The sequence below is a fragment of the Leopardus geoffroyi genome, chromosome D4, assembly GCF_018350155.1.
Source record: "Leopardus geoffroyi isolate Oge1 chromosome D4, O.geoffroyi_Oge1_pat1.0, whole genome shotgun sequence".
In the NCBI taxonomy this organism is placed as follows: Eukaryota; Metazoa; Chordata; class Mammalia; order Carnivora; family Felidae; genus Leopardus; species Leopardus geoffroyi.
The window spans coordinates 10,340,912-10,360,044 of NC_059342.1; the positions used below are offsets into that span (position 1 = coordinate 10,340,912).

The following is a 19,133-nucleotide window of genomic DNA, read 5'->3' on the forward strand; positions in this document are numbered from 1 at the left end:
AGGAGATCCCAGGTACAGCTTCGAGTCCTCCCGTATTTATTTCTGCTCCCTTGATATGCACCTCTCCCTTGTCAACCTGGTACAACATGTTTATTTAAGAGATAATGTTGCCGTGGAGGAGTGCACAAGGCAATAAACAGCTTTTGCAGGCAATTAAATGCAGAAGTGAAATTGAGCTGCTGGTCAGTGGAACCAGCCATTCATCGTGAGTCTGTTCCAGTGTCACAAATGTTATTCCTGTTTCACAACAGGACAGGAATCTATGATTGGGCCACAAATCTCCAGAGGCTGGAGGCAGACCAAAAGCGATTAAAGCAGTTCTCCGCATGCAGGGCATTAACACGAAGGAGTCCTCAGCTTCTGGGATGTGGACCCAGCACGCTGTTCTATTTCCTTTAATAGATTTCGCACTTAGTAGGTGCTCTGTAATTATTTGTGGCTTGCTTGATTTTATAGGGACACTTACCGGAAGTCTCACCTTTACAATAAACTCAATGGCTAATTGTTGGCAAATAATTCAATACCCTCCCTATTACCTTTAAAAAATTAGGATTATCCCCACTTCCATCAGCTTTTCTAGGATCAGAAAGGAGCTCTTGGTTGAAGAACATTCCTGCTGTTCCCCCACCCCCCACACATGGATATACCCCGCAGTAAGGGGAGGGGGAGAACTAACAGAATGGGGACTTGATCCAGTGAGGAGTGAGGAAGGAAGTCAAGACAGTCTCTGGAGGAGATGTGCCAGGGTCAGACCAAGGGAGGAGGCCGTCAGGAGGGACTAGCACAGTCTGGCACACCTTCCACAAAGGAGATGAAAAGCAGGGTCACAATCAAGGGGGCACCCCCATGTCATCCTCACCCGGGAAGCTTCCAGCAGGAGGGAGCACAAGAGCAGAACCAAAGCACCCTCCCAAAACAGCGGGGCTGGGGCCCAGATGGCTGTTCCCGACGCTTCTGCCCTAACGACGTGGTTAAAAAGTGAGCCCTCTAGGGGTGCCTGGGTGGCTCAATAGGTTAAGGCTCTGACTTCAGCTCAGGTCATGATCTCACGGTCCATGAGCTTGAGTCCTGTGTCAGGCTCTGTGCTGACAGCTCGGAGCCTGAAGCCTGCTTCGGATACTGTGTCTCCTTCTCTCTCTCTGCCCTTCCCCCACTCATACTCTGTCTCTCACAAAAATAAACGTTAAAAAAAAATGTTTAAAAAAAAAGTGAGCCGTTTTGTTCCTTATTAAGAGCAATAGCGCTTACTAGTTATAAGTATTATGTGTAGGCATTCACCATTTAACTAATACTTCATAACACACACATCATAAACATGTGTTGCACCATTACGATTTCTGTCTGTGCTTCTGGTTTTCCATCTGCTGAGCAGAACACGTTTTTCCCCAACCCTGAAAAAATTATTCCACGTACATTCATATTTGGTCCATACTCACATGTCACAGTCTTTTAATACTAAAATGCGCCCTACATATACCCTATCTTGTCACAAAGGGGATCTGAGATCGCTAACTAAAATACATAGCAGCAGAAGGCTGAAAATTAGATAGATCTAAAAAATGATGATTAGTGAAAAGAAATAACCGCAGTCAACATGGGCATAGCACTTGCTGGTGTGCCCAGTGACGTCTACAGGCACTAATCACCTCACTCCAGCTGTTACACTGCCAGACGTATGCAGGCAACAATTCTCTGAAGGTGGTACCATGCCCACTTTACAGACCAAAACAGGGAGACGCAAAGACAATTTTGTTTTGCCCCAGGCTTCACAAACACTTAAATGCCAAGTCAGAAGGGAATATGGATCTTCCAGTGTTCTCCTAAACCAACAGACCTGGTTTCTAGTCCAGGCTCTGCCATCAACTATCTGTGGGTGCGGAGTAAACCCCTTCAGCTTCAGACCTCCGTTCTCCCTGCACCAGGATGGGGTGAACTGGAGCTTCCTAAGACCCACTGCAGCTCTGATCGCCACTAGACTGATGGTCACCTGCCCTTCTGCAAAGTGATGGCTTATATACCCACGTTGGGTCTTGCACTTAGGAGTTTATTTCCAAGAGAACTAATTTTTGTGGGAATAACAACAGGGCTGTAAGTCCAGCTTGTGTTTGTATCTGGTTACGAGGTTAATCCATAGACTCACACAGCGTCAGACTGAGGAGGGATGGAGACGCCACGCGGTCAAGCCCCTCATCTCAACTGTTAGGATCATTTTCCAGGTTACACGAACACTGCAGGTGTGTCTAGATATGCTTTCCCGAGAAGCACATTCACAGGAGATTTGCAGGCAGATTCCAAAAGCAACTTTCAGATAGCAGGGAATTCAGCATATTTTAAATGCTATTGCCGAGACTGTATATTTCAGGAAAGCTTCAGAGGCCCCATTCTCGGCCATCCAAAGTAACCACATGTCAGCACTGTTCCAGAAGTTTCTGCATATTTCCAACCTCCACAAGGGAGGAAAGAAAACCAGAAGACGATTCCAAGAAGACCCTCAATGTAAAGCAAAGCACTTAGGTAGGAATTCTAAGCCCTAAAGAACTAGAGAGGACCTTGGTATTCATATTGATGGCAGTTTCCGTGGCCCGACCCAGTGACAACCAAACGCTGCTGAGAAACACCGTGGAACCAGACAGATCCACATTCAAACTCCAGCTCTCTGTGTGGTGGCTGTGTGACCATGGACAAGTCAGCCCTCTGGGTCTCAGTGTCCTCACCTGTAAAAAGCAGGCAACACGATCTGCCTCCTGGGCCTTGGAGGAAGACTCATCGCTCAGCAAATGCTAGCTGTCATGACTGGTGCCATTACTAACTAAGAGGAAGGGGCATCAACCACAGTAGCAGAGAAGGACCTTATTTCTGCAAAATAATTTGTTCCATGAGAATATATTACCAACAGCGATTGGAAATAGAAGGTCTTAAGCTCAGCCTTCCAGGAAGACAAACTATATGTTAAATGATGCCTCGGCGGGCGTCTCTACCTCTCTCCATAAGTGGCAGTGCTAGAGACAGCATGAACAGCATCAAAACTGCCTGTCCCCCAGGACTAAGAAAGTCTGGCCACGATGTTTCCTCCAGGTGTGGGAACCTGCCCTCCGGAGACTCTCTCCTTACACACAGCACCTGAGACATCTCTCCAAGACCAGGCAGTGATGCTGGTCTGCCGTCTTATAATCCAGCTCAAGGATTCTGACAAGTAGATGTCTGACTTTACTGGAAAGCTCACCAAGAGTTGCTTGCCTTTCTCTCAGGAAACAGTTAAGTTTTTTTTCCCCCCTCATCCTTTTTCTCGTAGGCCAACAGGTTCACAGAGCTGTCCTACTTTTATCCTTAAAGCCTAGAAGTAGCCAGAAAATCAGGACGCTCCAGCGGTAGTCCCTGCCTTGTGGGAATCTACAGGATACAAGATACTTCTTCTTCCTTGCAGAGAGGAGAGCTTTGGATGGAAATCAGCCCAAAACCTGCCCCCAAGAATTAAATCCAGTTGGCACTTTGAAAGGCCTGTAGGGGTCCAGGTTGAAGGTGTATAAGTCATTGCATTCCTTTACACTCACATTACCTCCGAGTTCTCACACCCATATGCGTGAAGCCCTCTTTTTTTTTTTTTTTTTAAAGCTTATTTCTTTTTGAGAGAGAGAGAACATGAGCAGGGGAAAGGGCAGACATAGAATTCAAAGCAGGTTCCAGGCTCTAAGCTGTCAGTTCGAGCCTGACACAGGGCTTGAACTCATGAACTATGGGATCATGATCCGAGCTGAAGTCAGAGGCTCAACCGACTCAGCCACCCAGGCGCCCCTGTGAAGTCCTCTTTTTAACAAGCATGGTTCTGAAAATAAAATGTGTGGCAAACTTACAAAAATGTGTATCCCAGGGGACTAGGGTGGACGTATTAATAGGCTGAAGAAGTCTGATCCCTAAGGGGAGTGAGAGAATCCAAAAAGCGGGGGAGCTTGGAAATTAACTACTTCCTCACACCTAAAAAATACAAAACGGGATAGAATCGCTCAGAGGAAAATTTCAGCTTACGTTTTTAAAAAATGGGCCTAAGAAGGTCGAAGTTTTGCCCCGAACTCCCAGTATGTACGTCCCATTGTGTTGGAATCAAAGCCCAGTTGAGAAAGCCTGCGAGGTAAATGTATCCCAAATAAGAACCGTTCTCCCTGAATTGTAACATCTATGGCTGCCGGAGGCTTGCAGGTGGGGAGTGCTGGCTCTCATGCGGCCACACTCCCCGCGGCGTGGTAACCCAGCTCGTGGACGTTTTCAGTGCCTTGAAATCCGAGGAAACGGTTACAGCTGAGGAAGCAGAACAGCTCTAGAAAAACACTCCTTCCTGACAATGCAAAATGCTTTGTTTTACCCCCGTGTTAATCTACAAGCTCTTGATCGCACACTTAAGCATATGAAAGATGACCTTCATTCCCAGCTAAAAAAAAGCACCCAATTTGGCCCAGAACGACAGGGACCTAATTCCTTTTCTTACCTTGCTTCCACGTGAGCACACAGGTGATATCCCTCGTCCCTTCCAGGGTGCAAATTCATCACTAAGATTACGGCCACCCAGAAGGCCGCACCCAGCATTTTCTAAGCTGCTCAAAGAAAGTGGGGATGAGGCTACAGGAGGAGGTGAGACCTCACACAGTGAGCCCCTCGTGAATCTGCCTCCGGCCAACTGGGGACTTATGCAAAATGATAGTGCAAAATGAGAGAAGTGCAAACACACACACGTGTGATCCCTTCACACGTTACAATTCCCGCAGCCGACCCGGGAGAGGGAACTTTTTTTTTTTTAACACCTCTGGCATAACGTGCACACATGTGTGCTGAGCTGGTCGTTGTGTGTGCGTGTGTGTGTGTTCTTGACAGATCCAGTCACTCTGGGCCACGTCTTACCTGCCACTGGTTTCCCGGCTGACTGGGCACGTAGGGTGCCGGGAGGCTCCGCAGGCTGTTCTTCACAGGGGACCCCCCGAGGGGGTTTCCCACGTCCCCGGAAGAGGAATCCGCGGCCAAGGCCATGGAGTACTGCGGGTAGTTGTACAGATTGTTGTAGTAAGGGAACAGAGAAGGCTGGTAAAAGCTGCTGTAGTAGGTGGAGTCAGAAACCAGATCAGGTGTGTTCTCCATGTGCCCTCTGCTGGTGACGGCAGGAATATCCTGGATGACCACGCGTCCCTCTGGAAAGGAAAAGACCACACGATATTCACATGGGGGTGCACAAAACTCTACCTCTCAACCCTGGCAACGTACGGCCTTTCTCATCTGCAAAGCTACAGAGCCAGGCTCTGGAACACGCTGCTTCCTCCCACAGCCAAAATAAGGGACACGTCTCTAAGGCTGGCAAAGCTGGGGACACAGCTGGCAGACCCCTGCAGATGACTTATTTTCACTGAGAATACCAAAAACATTTTAGTGACATAAAGCCTGGGCAGGCCTAACTTCGACCCAGACAATTCTACCCCAATGTTAGGAAATTGGAGATCAAATCTAGTTAACTTGGCCGTCGGCATGATTTTTACAACAAAATGAATTGTACTTCACTTTCAACAAAGTAATAAAATCCCAATGCTCAAACTATGGTAGCCACATCGATATATCAAAGAGCCAAAGCAAAAGGCTAAGAGTTTAAGCACACATTATTTCTTTAATTTCCTCCCACACCTGATACTGGACTCTTCACGAGTCTGGACAATGGTATAGACCAGGGGTAGACAAACTTCTTCTGTAAAAGGTTAGTAACGATTTCAGGCCATTCAACTGCAGAATGCCCAGATTGCTGAGTGGTCATGTTACAATAAAACTTTATTCACAAAGCCAAGCAGTGGGCCGAAGCAGCCTAAAGGCTGTAGTTTTGTCAACCCTGTGTCTAGATTTTAAACTGTGTCGATTCGTAAACAAGCAGACTCCTAAATCCTCTCTCCCATGGACATCCATCACGCCATGTTCTAAGAGGTGGTCCAGGAGCCTGAGATGGCTGCAAGGTGTCAGGATGCCGCTGCCCGGGGATTCTACAGTCTGGGGTGAGACATGTGATGGGATTACAAACACCAACAAGGATTATCACACAGGAATAGCCATAGACTTTTATGGAAATCCAAAGGCTGGAGAGAGGACTTGGAGCCTAGAAAGGACCACAGAGACCTTCAGCAAAAGAAACTGCATCCAAGCTGAAGTTTAAGGGAGGAACAGAGAAAGGTGAAAAATAAAGAAAGTGTTGAGAAAAGGACAAGGACGACAAAGGTATGGGAGCGGGAAATCGGGAGGAGGGCGCGCGAGCGAGAGCTGGACAGGGCAGCACAGTGAAGCTGAAGAACTGGGTGCCCGAAAGGGAATGAGAGGCGGAGCTGGAGCAAGGGGCGGGGAAGCCTCCAGCCAGCCTTCCAGACCCCGCAGCATGTGACGGTTTCTGGGCCAGGAGCAGAGGGTCAGCACTGAGTTCCAGAGTGAGTGACCTGATGGCAAGCTTAGGACAAGCGAAGGGAAGAGGGACCTCAAGTCTGTGAAAGCAGCGAGGGACCTGAGCTACGGGCAGGGAGGGCAGGACTCAGCAGACGTGGAGGGGCTGGCTGGACTTCCATCTGGAAGGGAAGGAGAATGCCGGAGGAGGCACTTGGCCGGGCTGGGGGAGAGGGGGAGTCTGGTGTGGTCGGAGAGGGAGGCGATGAGTTCTGTCGCATCCACACGCTGGAGGCACTTATAGGCGACGAGCGAAGGTGGGAACTGGCAAGTGCACTGGGCAGAGGAGAGGATGGAGGAGCCCTGGGAGCCCTGGGCAAGGGGGGGTGGTTTCTACCAGCCTCGGGGTGAGGGGGAGGGAGTTGTTACCAAAGAGCGAGTTCTGGGAGAAGAAAAGGGAGCCAGGAGTGGAGCCGGGGAGAACCAAGGAGAGAACACAGTATCACACAGGCCAAAGCTGATGTGGCTCCTGGAGGGACCAGCATGCCTTGTCAACTGCTGCCAAGAGATCAAGCAAATCAGTTCTAGAAAAAGACCAACAGAGGGCTAGGTCTTCAGGGCCTTGTGGGTTTTGCAGGAGAGGGAGGAGCGAGTAAGCAATGAGGAAACAGGCCAGCTGGGCACAAGAGCCTTCTCTTTGCCAGAATGTAGACGGAGCAAAAGCAGGCACCAGGGCTCCGGGCTCACTGGTGCGTCCCCGAACCTAGCACACCGCGGGACACGCGGTGGTCAATTAAGTGCCCGAACAGATCGACGAGTCCCGGTTTTCCAAGTAGCCAGGCCTCAAAATAAATGTGAGGAAGAAACAGAAGCTCCCCGGAGCAAGAAAGCATCATTTCATTTTTAACCCACAGACAAGGGTTGAGCACGCATAGGTGGGGAGAAGCTGGTCGACGGAAATTCCCCGCAGAGTCAACACGTGGCCCAGAGCAGGTGCTCCATGTGTCCACTGGCCGAATATGGAAGGAAAAGAGAAGATATGCAGGCGGCAAGCTGTGGAAGGGATTTTCACAGCCCCACCTTCAAGTCAGTGCTAAAGTGTCCTTTCTCTGAAAGGATACCTAATCCATCCACCTTAGTGCCCTCCCAACGTTGTCAAGCCACTATTTCATTATATTTCTTTCCTTCCTTCTCTCCTCTTCCCAGCTAATGAGATGAGACATCCCAGTTCCATTACTCCACACCGCATGTGGAGAAGGCACCTGCCCTCCTCGCCTCTTGAACTCCCCAGCTTTTTCTTATTTTAAACACCAATTTCGCGCATAACAGGTGTGTCTCATCCAGTGGAGTTCGCAGTGTGGCCCTTGAATGGGCAGCATCAGCCCCCCCGGGAACTTGCAAAAGCGCACCCTCTTGGACCCCACCACACCCACTGAGTCAGAAACTCTGAGAGGTGGGTGGACCCAGCAGTCCTGAGTTTAACAAAGTCCTCAGAAGGCTCTGATGCACTCACAGATCGAAACTCACCAGTCTACTTGGAAGATTCCAAACAAGTACTTCAGAAGCTATCCCCAAAAACGTGACCCCTGACCGCACTGCTGTGACACTCCTGCCTGGCTATCCCACAAGAGCACGCAGATAAATACCACCTCCTCCAAAATCACGGCAGAGCTCGGATCACAAGTGGTGTGCATACTGCTGCCTAACAGTTTGGATGCTCATGGGCCACACCCAGGCTTTCTTCATTTATTCTAACCACAAAAGTTTAATTTATTTAAGTGCTTTTTCCCTTCGAAAAACTGAAATATTCCACACAGGGCTTCTGGAAAACCAAGAGGAGCGGGTAATGCAAAAAAACATTTATTCTTTTTTTTAATATGAAATTTATTGTCAAATTGGTTTCCATACAACACCCAGTGCTCATCCCAACAGGTGCCCTCCTCAATGCCCATCACCCACTTTCCCCTCCCTCCCACCCCCCATCAACCCTCAGTTTGTTCTCAGTTTTTAAGAGTCTCTTATGCTTTGGCTCTCTCCCACTCTAACCTCTTTTTTTTTTTTTTTCCTTCCGCACCCTCATGGTCTTCTGTTAAACTTTCTCAGGATCCACATAAGTGTGAAAACATATGGTATCAGTCTTTCTCTGTATGACTTATTTCACTTAGCCTCACACTCTCCAGTTCCATTCACGTTGCTACAAAGGGCCATATTTCATTCTTTCTAATTGCCACGTAGTACTCCATTGTGTATATGAAACACAATTTCTTTATCCATTCATCAGTTGATGGACATTTAGGCTCTTTCCATAATTTGGCTATTGTTGAGAGTGCTGCTAGAAACACTGGGGTACAAGTGCCCCTATGCATCAGCCCTCCTGTATCCCTTGGGTAAATTCCTAGCAGCACTCTTGCTGGGTCATAGGGTAGATCTGTTTTTAATTTTTTGAGGAACCTCCACACTGTTTTCCAGAGCGGCTGCACCAGTTTGCATTCCCACCAACAGTGCAAGAGGGTTCCCATTTTTCCACATCCTCTCCAGCATCTACAGTCTCCTGATGTGTTCATTTTTGCTACTCTGACTGGCGTGAGGTGATATCTCAGTGTGGTTTTCATTTCTATTTCCCTGATGAGGAGTGACGGTGAGCATCTTTTCATGTGCCTGTTGGCCATCTGGATGTCTTCTTTAGAGAAGTGTCTATTCATGTCTTCTGCCCATTTCTTCACGGGATTATTTGTTTTTTGGCTGTGGAGTTTGGTGAGTTCTTTATAGATTTTGGATACTAGCCCTTGGTCCGATAAGTCATTTGCAAATATCTTTTCCCATTCTGTCGGTTGCCTTTTAGTTTTGTTGATTGTTTCCTTTGCAGTGCAGAAGCTTTTTATCTTGGAGATCCCAATAGTTCATTTTTGCTTTTAATTCCCTTGCCTTTGGAGATGTGTTGAGTAAGAAATTGCTGCGGCTGAGGTCAGAGAGGTTTTTTCCTGCTTTCTCCTCTAGGGTTTTGATGGTTTCCTGTCTCACATTCAGGTCCTTTATCCACTTTGAGTTTATTTTTGTGTATGGGGTAAGAAAGTGGTCTAGTTTCAATCTTCTGCATGTTGCTGTCCAGTTCTCCCAGCACCATTTGTTAAAGAGACTGTCTTTTTTCCATTGGATATTCTTTCCTGCTTTGTCAAAGATTAGTTGGCCATACTTTTGTGGGTCTGTTCTATTCCATTGGTCTATGTGTCTGTTTTTGTGCCAATACCATGCTGTTTTGATGATTACAGCTTTGTAGTGGAGGCTAAAGTCTGGGATTGTGATGCCTCCCGCTTTGGTCTTCTTCTTCAAAACTACTTTGACTGTTCGGGGTCTTTTGTGGTTCCATACAAATTTTAGGATTGCTCGTTCTAGCTTCAAGAAGAATGCTGGTGCAATTCTGATTGGGATTGCATTGAATGTGTAGATAGCTTTGGGTAGTATTGACATTTTAACAATATTTATTCTCCCAACCCATGAGCACGGAATGTTTTTCCATTTCTTTATATCGTCTTCAGTTTCCTTCATAAGCTTTCTACAGTTTTCAGCATACAGATCTTGTACATCTTTGGTTAGATTTATCCCCAGGTATTTTAGGCTTCTTGGTGCAATTGTGAATGGGATCAGTTTCTTTATTTGTCTTTCTGTTGCTTCATTATTAGTGTATGAGAATGCAACTGATTTCTGTACATTGATTTTGTATCCTGCAACTTTGCTGAATTCATGTATCAGTTCTAGCAGACTTTTGGTGGAGTCTATCGGATTTTCCATGTAAAATATCATGTCATCTGCAAAAAGTGAAAGCTTGACTTCATCTTTGCCAATACTGATGCCTTTGATTTCCTTCTGTTGCCTGATTGCTGATGCTAGAACTTCCAACACTATGTTAAACAACAGCAGTGAGAGTGGACATCCCTGTCGTGTTCCTGATCTCAGGGGGGAAAGCTCTCAGTTTTTCCCCATTGAGGATATTAGCTGTGGGCTTTTCATAAATGGCTTTTATGATGTTTAAGTGTGTTCCGTCTATCCCGACTTTCTCAAGCGTTTTTATTAAGAAAGGATGCTGAATTTTGTCCAATGCTTTTTCTGCATCGATTGACAGGGATCATATGGTTCTTATCTTTTCTTTTGTTAATGTGATGTATCACACGGATTGATTTGCGAATGCTGAACCAGTCCTGAAGCCCAGGAATGAATCCCAGTTGATCATGGCGAATAATTCTTTTTATATGCTGTTGAATTTGATTTGCTAATATCTTGTTGAGAATTTTTGCATCCATATTCATCAGGGATATTGGTCTGTAGTTCTCTTTTTTTGCTGGGTCTCTGTCTGGTTTGGGAACCAAAGGAATGCTGGCTTCATAGAATGAGTCTGGAAGTTTTCCTTCCCTTTCTAACTTCTGGAAAAGCTTGAGAAGGATAGGTATTATCTCTGCTTCAAATGTCTGGTAGAATTCCCCTGGGAAGCCATCTGGTCTGGACTCTTATTTGTTGGGAGATTGATAACGGATTCAATTTCTTCGCTGGTTATGGGTCTGTTCAAGTTTTCTATTTCTTCCTGTTTGGGTTTTGGAAGTGGGTGGGTGCTTAGGAATTTGTCCATTTCTTCCAGGTTGTCCAGTTTGTTGGCATATAATTTTTCATAGTAAGAATCATTTATTCTTGATCTCAAGTTGTATTTTTGTATTTGTATTTGGCTCATTCGTTGGTTATCCTAGAACAACTATGTCCAAAGCTTTGCTTTAGATGTAAAAGGCACAAAGAAATATTCAAAATGTTTCATTTCTTCTCTTTAAAAATTTTTAAAAATGTTTATTTATTTTTGAGAGAGAGAGAAAGAGAGAGCAAGCGAGCGAGCATGAACAGGAGAGGGGCAGAGAGAGAGGGAGACAGAATCCAAAGCAAGCTCCAGGCTCTGAGCTGTCAGCACAGCTGAGACACTTACAAAGCAATCATCTCATTGCCACAATGACAGTATAGGTAGATGTCACCATCAACAAAAGCAGTGGAGATGGGAGCCAGGGTGGAGGGGATTTAGAGATGATGGTGTGCGGACACACTCGAAAGAGAATGATACCAACAGGATCATGAAGGAGGAGAAACACAAGTCCTGTGGCAGGGACAGTGACCAGATTGGCCTGGCCACAGTACACAGTTCATGTCAAGGGCCCACAGGTAATGAGAATGGGAAGCGACCTTGGTTAAAATTGTGGAAGGCCTCTAACGGGGAGGCCAGTCAAGGACTTCGGGTTTCTCCTCAAGCTACAGGGAGTCAATGAAGGTTTTCAGAGGAAGCAAGTAACAATAAAAATGTTTTAGGAGAATTGATCCAAGCACCAGGGACAGATCTAAGAGACTAAGAAGGTAGGAGTATAGACTACTCTAGAATAGTCTATTCCGTATATGCCTATATGGTCTATAGGCTAGTATACACTAGGCTCGTTAGTTTCTTTAATTTTTTTATTTATTTTGAGAAAGACAGAGAGAGAGAGAGGAGGGGCAGAGAGAGAAGGAAAGAAAAGAATCCCAAGTAGTCTCCGTGCTGTCAGTGCAGAGCCTGACACGGGGCTTGAACCCACCAAACTGCAAGACCATGACCAGAGCTGAAACACAATCGGACGCTTAACCGACTGAACCACCCCGGCACCCCTATACTAGGCTCTTTACATACTCCAGGCCTAAAGATGTAATTATGAGCGTATCTAGGGAGGCTGTAGTAATGGGGGAAAAAATGCATGAAAATCACTGGCATGTCTTGTTCCGGGCATTCCCTCCAAACGACCAAGTTACACTGCTGATACCTGTCACCCAGGATGCCGGGAAGCCACCGAGCTCCCTTATCAGACACTTGCTGAATTGCTGAGTGACCATGCGACACTCCAGCCTGGAAAGGCACACAGCTCTCACCCAGGCTGAGGGAGAGTGAGAACAGAAGCCGCACATGCCCCCTCTCCGACCTCTGCTACAGCAGAGTTCCCAAAGAGTAACTAGAGACATTCCCTTGAACGCTGGGACGTCACCAAAGCTGGGAAGTCAGGCAAAGTGTCACTGATTGGCAATAAACCCGAAGGTAAGATTTACAACTCATAAGTCACAAAACAGATCAACTAACCATACAAAACTTGAAATGAATATGTAGGTATAAATTCAAGAAGCCATTTCCCATGCACCAAACTCTTACTGGGCTACTCTTAACCCTTGTCTGAGTCACAGGGTAAAAAAAAAAAAAAAGCAAATACTGACAGCTGGTTCTACAAACCTGAGCTGCCGGCTATGAATTCCTCCTGCTCCCCCCACGCCTGACACACACTGTGACAGGGACATTTTAACTGCACGGCCAACATGATGAAGCACAAAGACAGCGGAAACATCTTGATGAGTTTGCTGAAAATTCTGAAGCTGGATCTCATGGTTTATTTTTGTAGGCTAAACACTGGCCCAGATGACTTCGTGATGGTATTAGTATAGAAAGCACAACAGAACAGGCTTTCTCAAGAGAATGTGGTAGCTTTCTTTCTTTTTTTAATGTGCATTTTTAAAGTTTTAGTTAAGTAATCTCTACACCCAATGTGGGGCTCGAACTCACAATCCTGAGACCAAGAGTCACATGCTCTTTGGACTGAGCCAGCCAGGCGTCCTGAGAGTGTGGTCGCTTTTTTAACCAGCAGTACCATGTAAGAATTATCAACCTGTAGGTCCTCTGTCAAGACGCCAATGGAAGAGTGAAGCCAGACGTTCTAAGTGCTGGTACTTATGACTGGGTTAGCATTAATCTGTGCTAGAAGGAAAAAAAGGTCAGCAGGACTGGATTCAACAACTAAGAGTATGTCCGTATCTGGAAAAAACGACCAACAGCATTTGTCTGAGCAAAGACGTCTATACAGAGGTATTGCCCACAGACTTGATCCCTCTTATTCCGAAACTCCTATTTGTGGCTCTATACGTTTACCTTCCACACATCCAGTTCTGGGATAAGGCTTCCCAATCCCTCTGCTACTTTTTTTTCCCACTAACATATGCAGCGTGAAATATGATTCACTCCTTCATGAAGGATCAATACCCACACATGATAAATACCCGTATCGATCCTGCAGTGTTATATGCTGGTCTCTGGGCCCGTGGCATATTAATAGTAGTTAACCAGTAATTCATTTTAAGGTATGTGAAGGCTTTTTTCCCCTGCTCTTCCTCTAGTGTCAAGATCCCCAGAGCTGTTGCACTTTGAGTCATTCACATTCAAACCAAGAGTCTACTCCCTTTTCAATGACAAAACCAAACCCCAGTTTCCTGTATGAAAGATCACATAGAAAACCAGAATTTATAATTTACAAACAATAAGGCTATTTATGATTCACCGTGAGTGATCCTCGACTTAACTGGCATATACCAAGTTTTTTTTTTTTTTTTCCCTTAATATAATTGTCAAGTTGGCTAACACACAGTGTGTAAAGTGTGCTCTTGGTTTTGGGGGTAGATTCCCATGATTCATTGTGTACATACAATACCCAGTGCTCATCCCAACAAGTGCCCTCCTCAATGCCCAGCACCCATTTTCCCCTCCACCTCCAATCAACCCTGTTTGCTCTTGGTATTTAAGAGTCTCTTATGGTTTGCCTCCCTCTGTTTGAAACTATTTTTTCCCCGTCCCTTCCCCCATGGTCTTAAGTTTCTCAAGTTCCATGTATGAATGAAAACAGATGATATGTGTCTTTCTCTGACCGACTTATCTCACTTACCATTAATACCCTCCAGTTCCATCCATGTTACTGCAAATGGCAGAATTTCATTCTTTCTCATTGCCAAGTAGTATTCCACTATATATATAAACCACGTCTTCTTTATCCGTTCATCACCAGGTTTTATTTTTCTTCGTAATCCCATGCCTTGCTTAGTTCCTGTCATAATTAGTTTCTAGTTTTAAGAGTTACCCACCAGGCAAAATTGTTCACTCCTAAGTCTGAGATCTCAAAATTATCTACCTAACATGTTATGCTGAGTGTTAGGAGGGTACAGAGAAAGTGTAAGTCATTTTCTCTATTCTTTTTTTTTTTTTAAAGGAAAACTGAGGTCTCAAGATTATGCTCAGTGATTGACATGATGATGGAATCAGGATAGCAGGGGTACCTCCCTGGGACAAGAAGGCTTGGCTCGGCTAACTGCTTTTAGCTTTCTTCTCTGCGAGGTCACCCAATGTCCAGAGTAATAGCTCCTGGCATTTCCTAGATTTAGGAGTAATGGAGAAACCCAGAGAGATGCTTCAGGACTCCTCTCCCACAAGGGTGAGAGCCTGGAGAGAGACACGGGGAGAGAGAACATTGTCCTGTGGGCCGTCCCTGGACCCTCTAAGCACTCATATGATCCCAAGACAAGCTCATCATCCTGACAAGGGAACGGGTCGGGTTTCAGAGGGAAGCAGAGTTGGCACAGGGAGAGGCCCAATTACACAGGTGGCAGTGTGCCTACTGTTCCCTGAATGCTGACAGCGAGGAATGAACGAGGGACTTGTCACCGCCACTGTCACCTTCCCCTGATAGGGACGCAATTCATATCCCACACAGGAAACGTGCTGTGTGCGAGGCAACCTGTCTGGGACTTTGGGGCACAGACCAAGGCCGTAGTCCTTGCCGCGGCAGGACTCACAGGGGAGGCTCCGAACAAACACACAGAAGGAGAGACAGACCAAGGCTGTGAGAAAACACAAAGGCCGCAGGAAGGGAGGGCGAGATCAACTCCAGCCTTCCAAGTACAAGTTCTGCTGGTGTTGGCTCGCTAATGTCACTCTTGTACACAAAGCATGGAATGTGTTAGAGCCAATGTCGCCTTTTGCCCAAAGAATTTTGCTAAGTGTAATCAGGTCCCGCCAAGTTCAGTTTTCTCAGGGTGAAGGCTTTCCAGAACAAAATGAACCTGAAGTTGGTCTTGCAAGCCAGGTGCAGGTTTTTGGTTCAAAGGTGTGTAAAATATTAATGTGGGAGGCAAAGGGATCCAGAGAGGGAGGGGGAGACAGAGACAGAGGAGGGGAGGAATATCTTGATTGCCAAGCATGACCGCATCAAACAGACCAAGCAGGACATATGGCGGAAATGGAGAAAATATAAAGCAGGAAAGGCAAATACGGGCCTTCCAAGGGACCCAGCCAAGATTTGAAACAGGCCGCCCTGGGGCCACTGAAAAGCCCAGTGAGCCACAAACACGTCCATTGCGTGCAGCAATTCCTGAAAGAAGGCTTCAACTACCTACATTTCGACCTCAAACTTCTAAATGATTAAGTTCTTCTTTCTAGTTTATCTCTTAACTCAGGCAAAAGACCCTGTGGACAAACCAACCCCGATGGGGAATGAAATGCCCCCTCAAGCAACAAGGACAGCCCTGAGCCCGTGAGACCCAGAGGCACTGAACTCAAGACAATGATGGACTTGACCTTCACAGCCCACCTGCACAGACCCATCCGCCTCTGCCCAACACGTTCCTTCGTTCCTTCGATAAACCTGGAAGTACTTTCAGCACTTCTGGAGACAGTGTTTGAGACGCTGGTCCACTGTCTTCCTGGTGTTAGCCTCACTGAAATAAACTCTTGTTTCGTCACCACTGTCTCTCTGCCTGTGGACTTCTGTCCACGGCCAGTGTCCACACCTAGTTTGTTTGGGCCCCTCGGAGCCACGTGCTGTCCCACCCCTGCTGGCTCCCATCTCCTGGAATGTCGACAATGAGCAAAGAGCAATCCCTGCCCTCAAAGAGCTTACTCTCTGCGGATGAAGAGCCCCAAGGACAAATCAAGGTATCAGAAAAGGTTTCCATCGAAGAGTCTCTAAAAAGCAAAACAAAACACGTGTATGTCTATCTTCCCAGCAGGACGAGAACGAGGGTACTGCCGGCACAGGAGGCTGGACTTCAGACTCATCCAAGGAAAAATCCTAATTGGATCTGGAAAGACTGGCACTCACCACCCCGACCTCCCACACCCACGCACCTACCCGTGTTCCTATTCCCGGGTTTCCGCTCTCCCTGTGTGTTCCCCCTTCCGCACCCCATCTGTGTGAGCCTCAGGATTCCAGGGGGCACCCAGGAACATGGTTGGCCTGCAGGGGAGTCAGATATGGAGAAGATGCCATTTCTCTGACTTTGCTAGAGAATGTCTGGTGGCCGTGAAAGCCTATCTCATGGCCGGAACGTTTTCTGTCCTTAGGCCAGCTCGGAATTCCCTATCGTTGGCGAGATGCCAGAGACAATCTGAGACTCCGTCAACACCGCCAGCAGCCTGGAGGAGTCGCGGGGCCGCCAACAGGCCAGTGGCCAGGCCCAGGTTCGGGAGGGGCACCAGAGAAGAGAGGAAGGACGGCCAGTGCTCTGTTCCAAAGGCGACCTTATGGGGAGAGAATCCCTTCCCCACTCTTCTTAGTACCTCTCGCACGGAGAAAACTTCAGGTCAGGGGCATCTCGGACTGACTGTGAACATAGAATTTAGGTCCCCACAGGAAAGCTCTGCTTTGAATTGTGTTCGGACAACTTAAAATGCAGGGGCTGCAACCACGGGGGTCTTCTGCTTGGCCACGAAGGGTGCTCAACACAAGGCTGTCAGATCCCGCTTTCAGAACTTGCTTTTAAAAATAAGATCCCTTGGGGCGCCTGGGTGGCTTGGTCAGTTAAGCGTCCGACTTCGGCTCAGGTCACGATCTCGCGGTCGGTGGGTTCGAGCCCCACGTCGGGCTCTGTGCTGACGGCTCAGAGCCTGGAGCCTGTTTCAGATTCTGTGTCTCCCTCTCTCTCTGCCCCTCCCCCGTTCATGCTCTGTCTCTCTCTGTCTCAAAAATAAATAAACGTTAAAAAAAAATTTTTTTTTAAATAAATAAATAAAAATAAGATCCCAGGTATTTGTCTTCGCTCCTGAAAGTCCCAGGTTTCAAGCCAGGAAGTCACACCCGACATCTTACTGCGGCCCTTCCAGAAATGTGGTGGCAATATTCCCCCAGCCGCTGTCCCAGCCAAGGGTCCAGGTCACATGGATTGTCACGGCAACAGAAGGACGTCATTCACCTTTTTTCACTGTGTGGACACTTGCACCGGTGACGCAGAAGCAGTGGCGGGGAAAACCGCCTTCGCACACATCAGGGTGGTCCCACCGAACTGCACCAGTGGTCACTGGATTCCTCACTGACGTCCTCATTTGGAATATTTTACTTTGTAGAATATTACAAAATTAGTCGGACGCTTAACCGACTGAGCCACCCAGGCGCCCCTAATATTACAAAATTAAATGTCAATTTTGCTTACGATGCCCTCGATGAAGTAGGAAAAAAAAAAACAACTGGATTAAATCTCTGCCTTTGAGCCTTTTTAATGGCCCATGACAAAATGGGAGGGACTCATGAGGCAGGTCTGTTGCAACCCAAGGGTGATGGTTTCCTTGAACAAGACTTGGTGCAAATGTCTGAATGATGAGCTTATACTCTTGGGGTGCCTGGGTGGCTCATTCGGCTAAGCATCTGGCTTCGGCTCAGGGCATGATCTCATGGTGTGTGGGTTTGAGTCCCGCATCGGGCTCTGTGCTGACAGCTCAGAGCCTGGAGCTTTCTTTGGATTCTGTGTCTCCCTCTCTCTCTGTCCTTTCCACCCTCACACTCTAGCTCTCTCTCTAAAAAATATATAAATGTTAAAAAAAAGAGAGCTTCTTGACTTATTTTTGGAACACCATACACTCAAAGAGTGATGAAACTCTCTGGTTACTGGGGCTTGGATATTTGGTAGATGTTGCCTTGAAGAAGAACAAAGTGAGCCTATCCCTTCAAGGAAAACTTATAGGATTTATTGCCCAAAATTCGAGCTTTCAAGTAAAAACCAGAATTTCTTAAAACTTAAGTCTGCCATCACAGGCTTGACAGCTTCCCGAACTTGAAGACTCTTTTGACAAGAACTGTAGTGATAATAACGAATGGGATTTTCCTGATATTTTGCAATGAAACAGGACAACCTTTGGAAAACCTGCACAACTCAGTGAACTAATATTTTCCAAACGACCAGTTCATGATGTTACAAAATGATGCATGGGTGAAAGATCCATTTAAAGTGCAAGATGGACCAGTGGATTTTAATGTAACAGAGAACAAAGCTCTTTGGCATGGTTTTGGACTCCACCCTGCAACTAATCTTTAAGAAATTATCACCTTTCAAGTTTTGGTCCAGTTTCAGAGAACAGGCACAAGGGTCTCAAAAAGCTATTCAAGGGGCGCCTGGGTGGCTTGGTCAGTTAGGCCTCCGACTTCGGCTCAGGTCATGACCTCACTGTGTGTGGGTTCAAGCCCCATGTCGGGCTCTGTGCTGACAGCTTAGAGCCAGGAGCCTGCTTCAGATTCTGTGTCTCCCTCTCTCTCTCTGCCTCTCCCCCTCTCATGCTCTCTCTCTCAAAAATAAATATTAATTTTTTTTTTTTAAAAGCTATTCAGGGGCGACTGGGTGGCTCAGTTAAGCACCGGACTTCAGCTCACGTTATGATCTTATGGTTTGTGGGTTCGAGCCCCATGTCAGGCTCTGTGCTGACAGCTCAGAGCCTGGAGCCTGCTTCAGATTCTGTGTCTCCCTCTCTCTCTCAAAAATAAATAAACATTAAAAAACTTTTGAAAAAAGCTATTCAAACACCTCTCTCCCTTTTCCAAATATTTCTCTATGTGGAACTGAATTTGCGTGTATTTCAAACGACAGACTGAAGAAGCAGCAATTGGGAACCC

At 46.7% G+C, this 19,133-nt stretch overlaps 1 protein-coding gene across 2 annotated transcripts in view; it reads right to left on the bottom strand.

Moving 5' to 3' along the window:
• The window catches only part of DMRT1 (doublesex and mab-3 related transcription factor 1), a 110,696-nt gene that overhangs the window by 61,581 nt on the left and 29,982 nt on the right, over positions 1 to 19,133 (bottom strand). For both annotated transcript variants that reach the window (XM_045468330.1, XM_045468331.1), the window contains exon 3: positions 4,891 to 5,174. In XM_045468330.1, the coding sequence (XP_045324286.1) occupies positions 4,891 to 5,174 (284 nt within the window). The remainder of the gene's footprint in view (positions 1 to 4,890; positions 5,175 to 19,133) is intronic.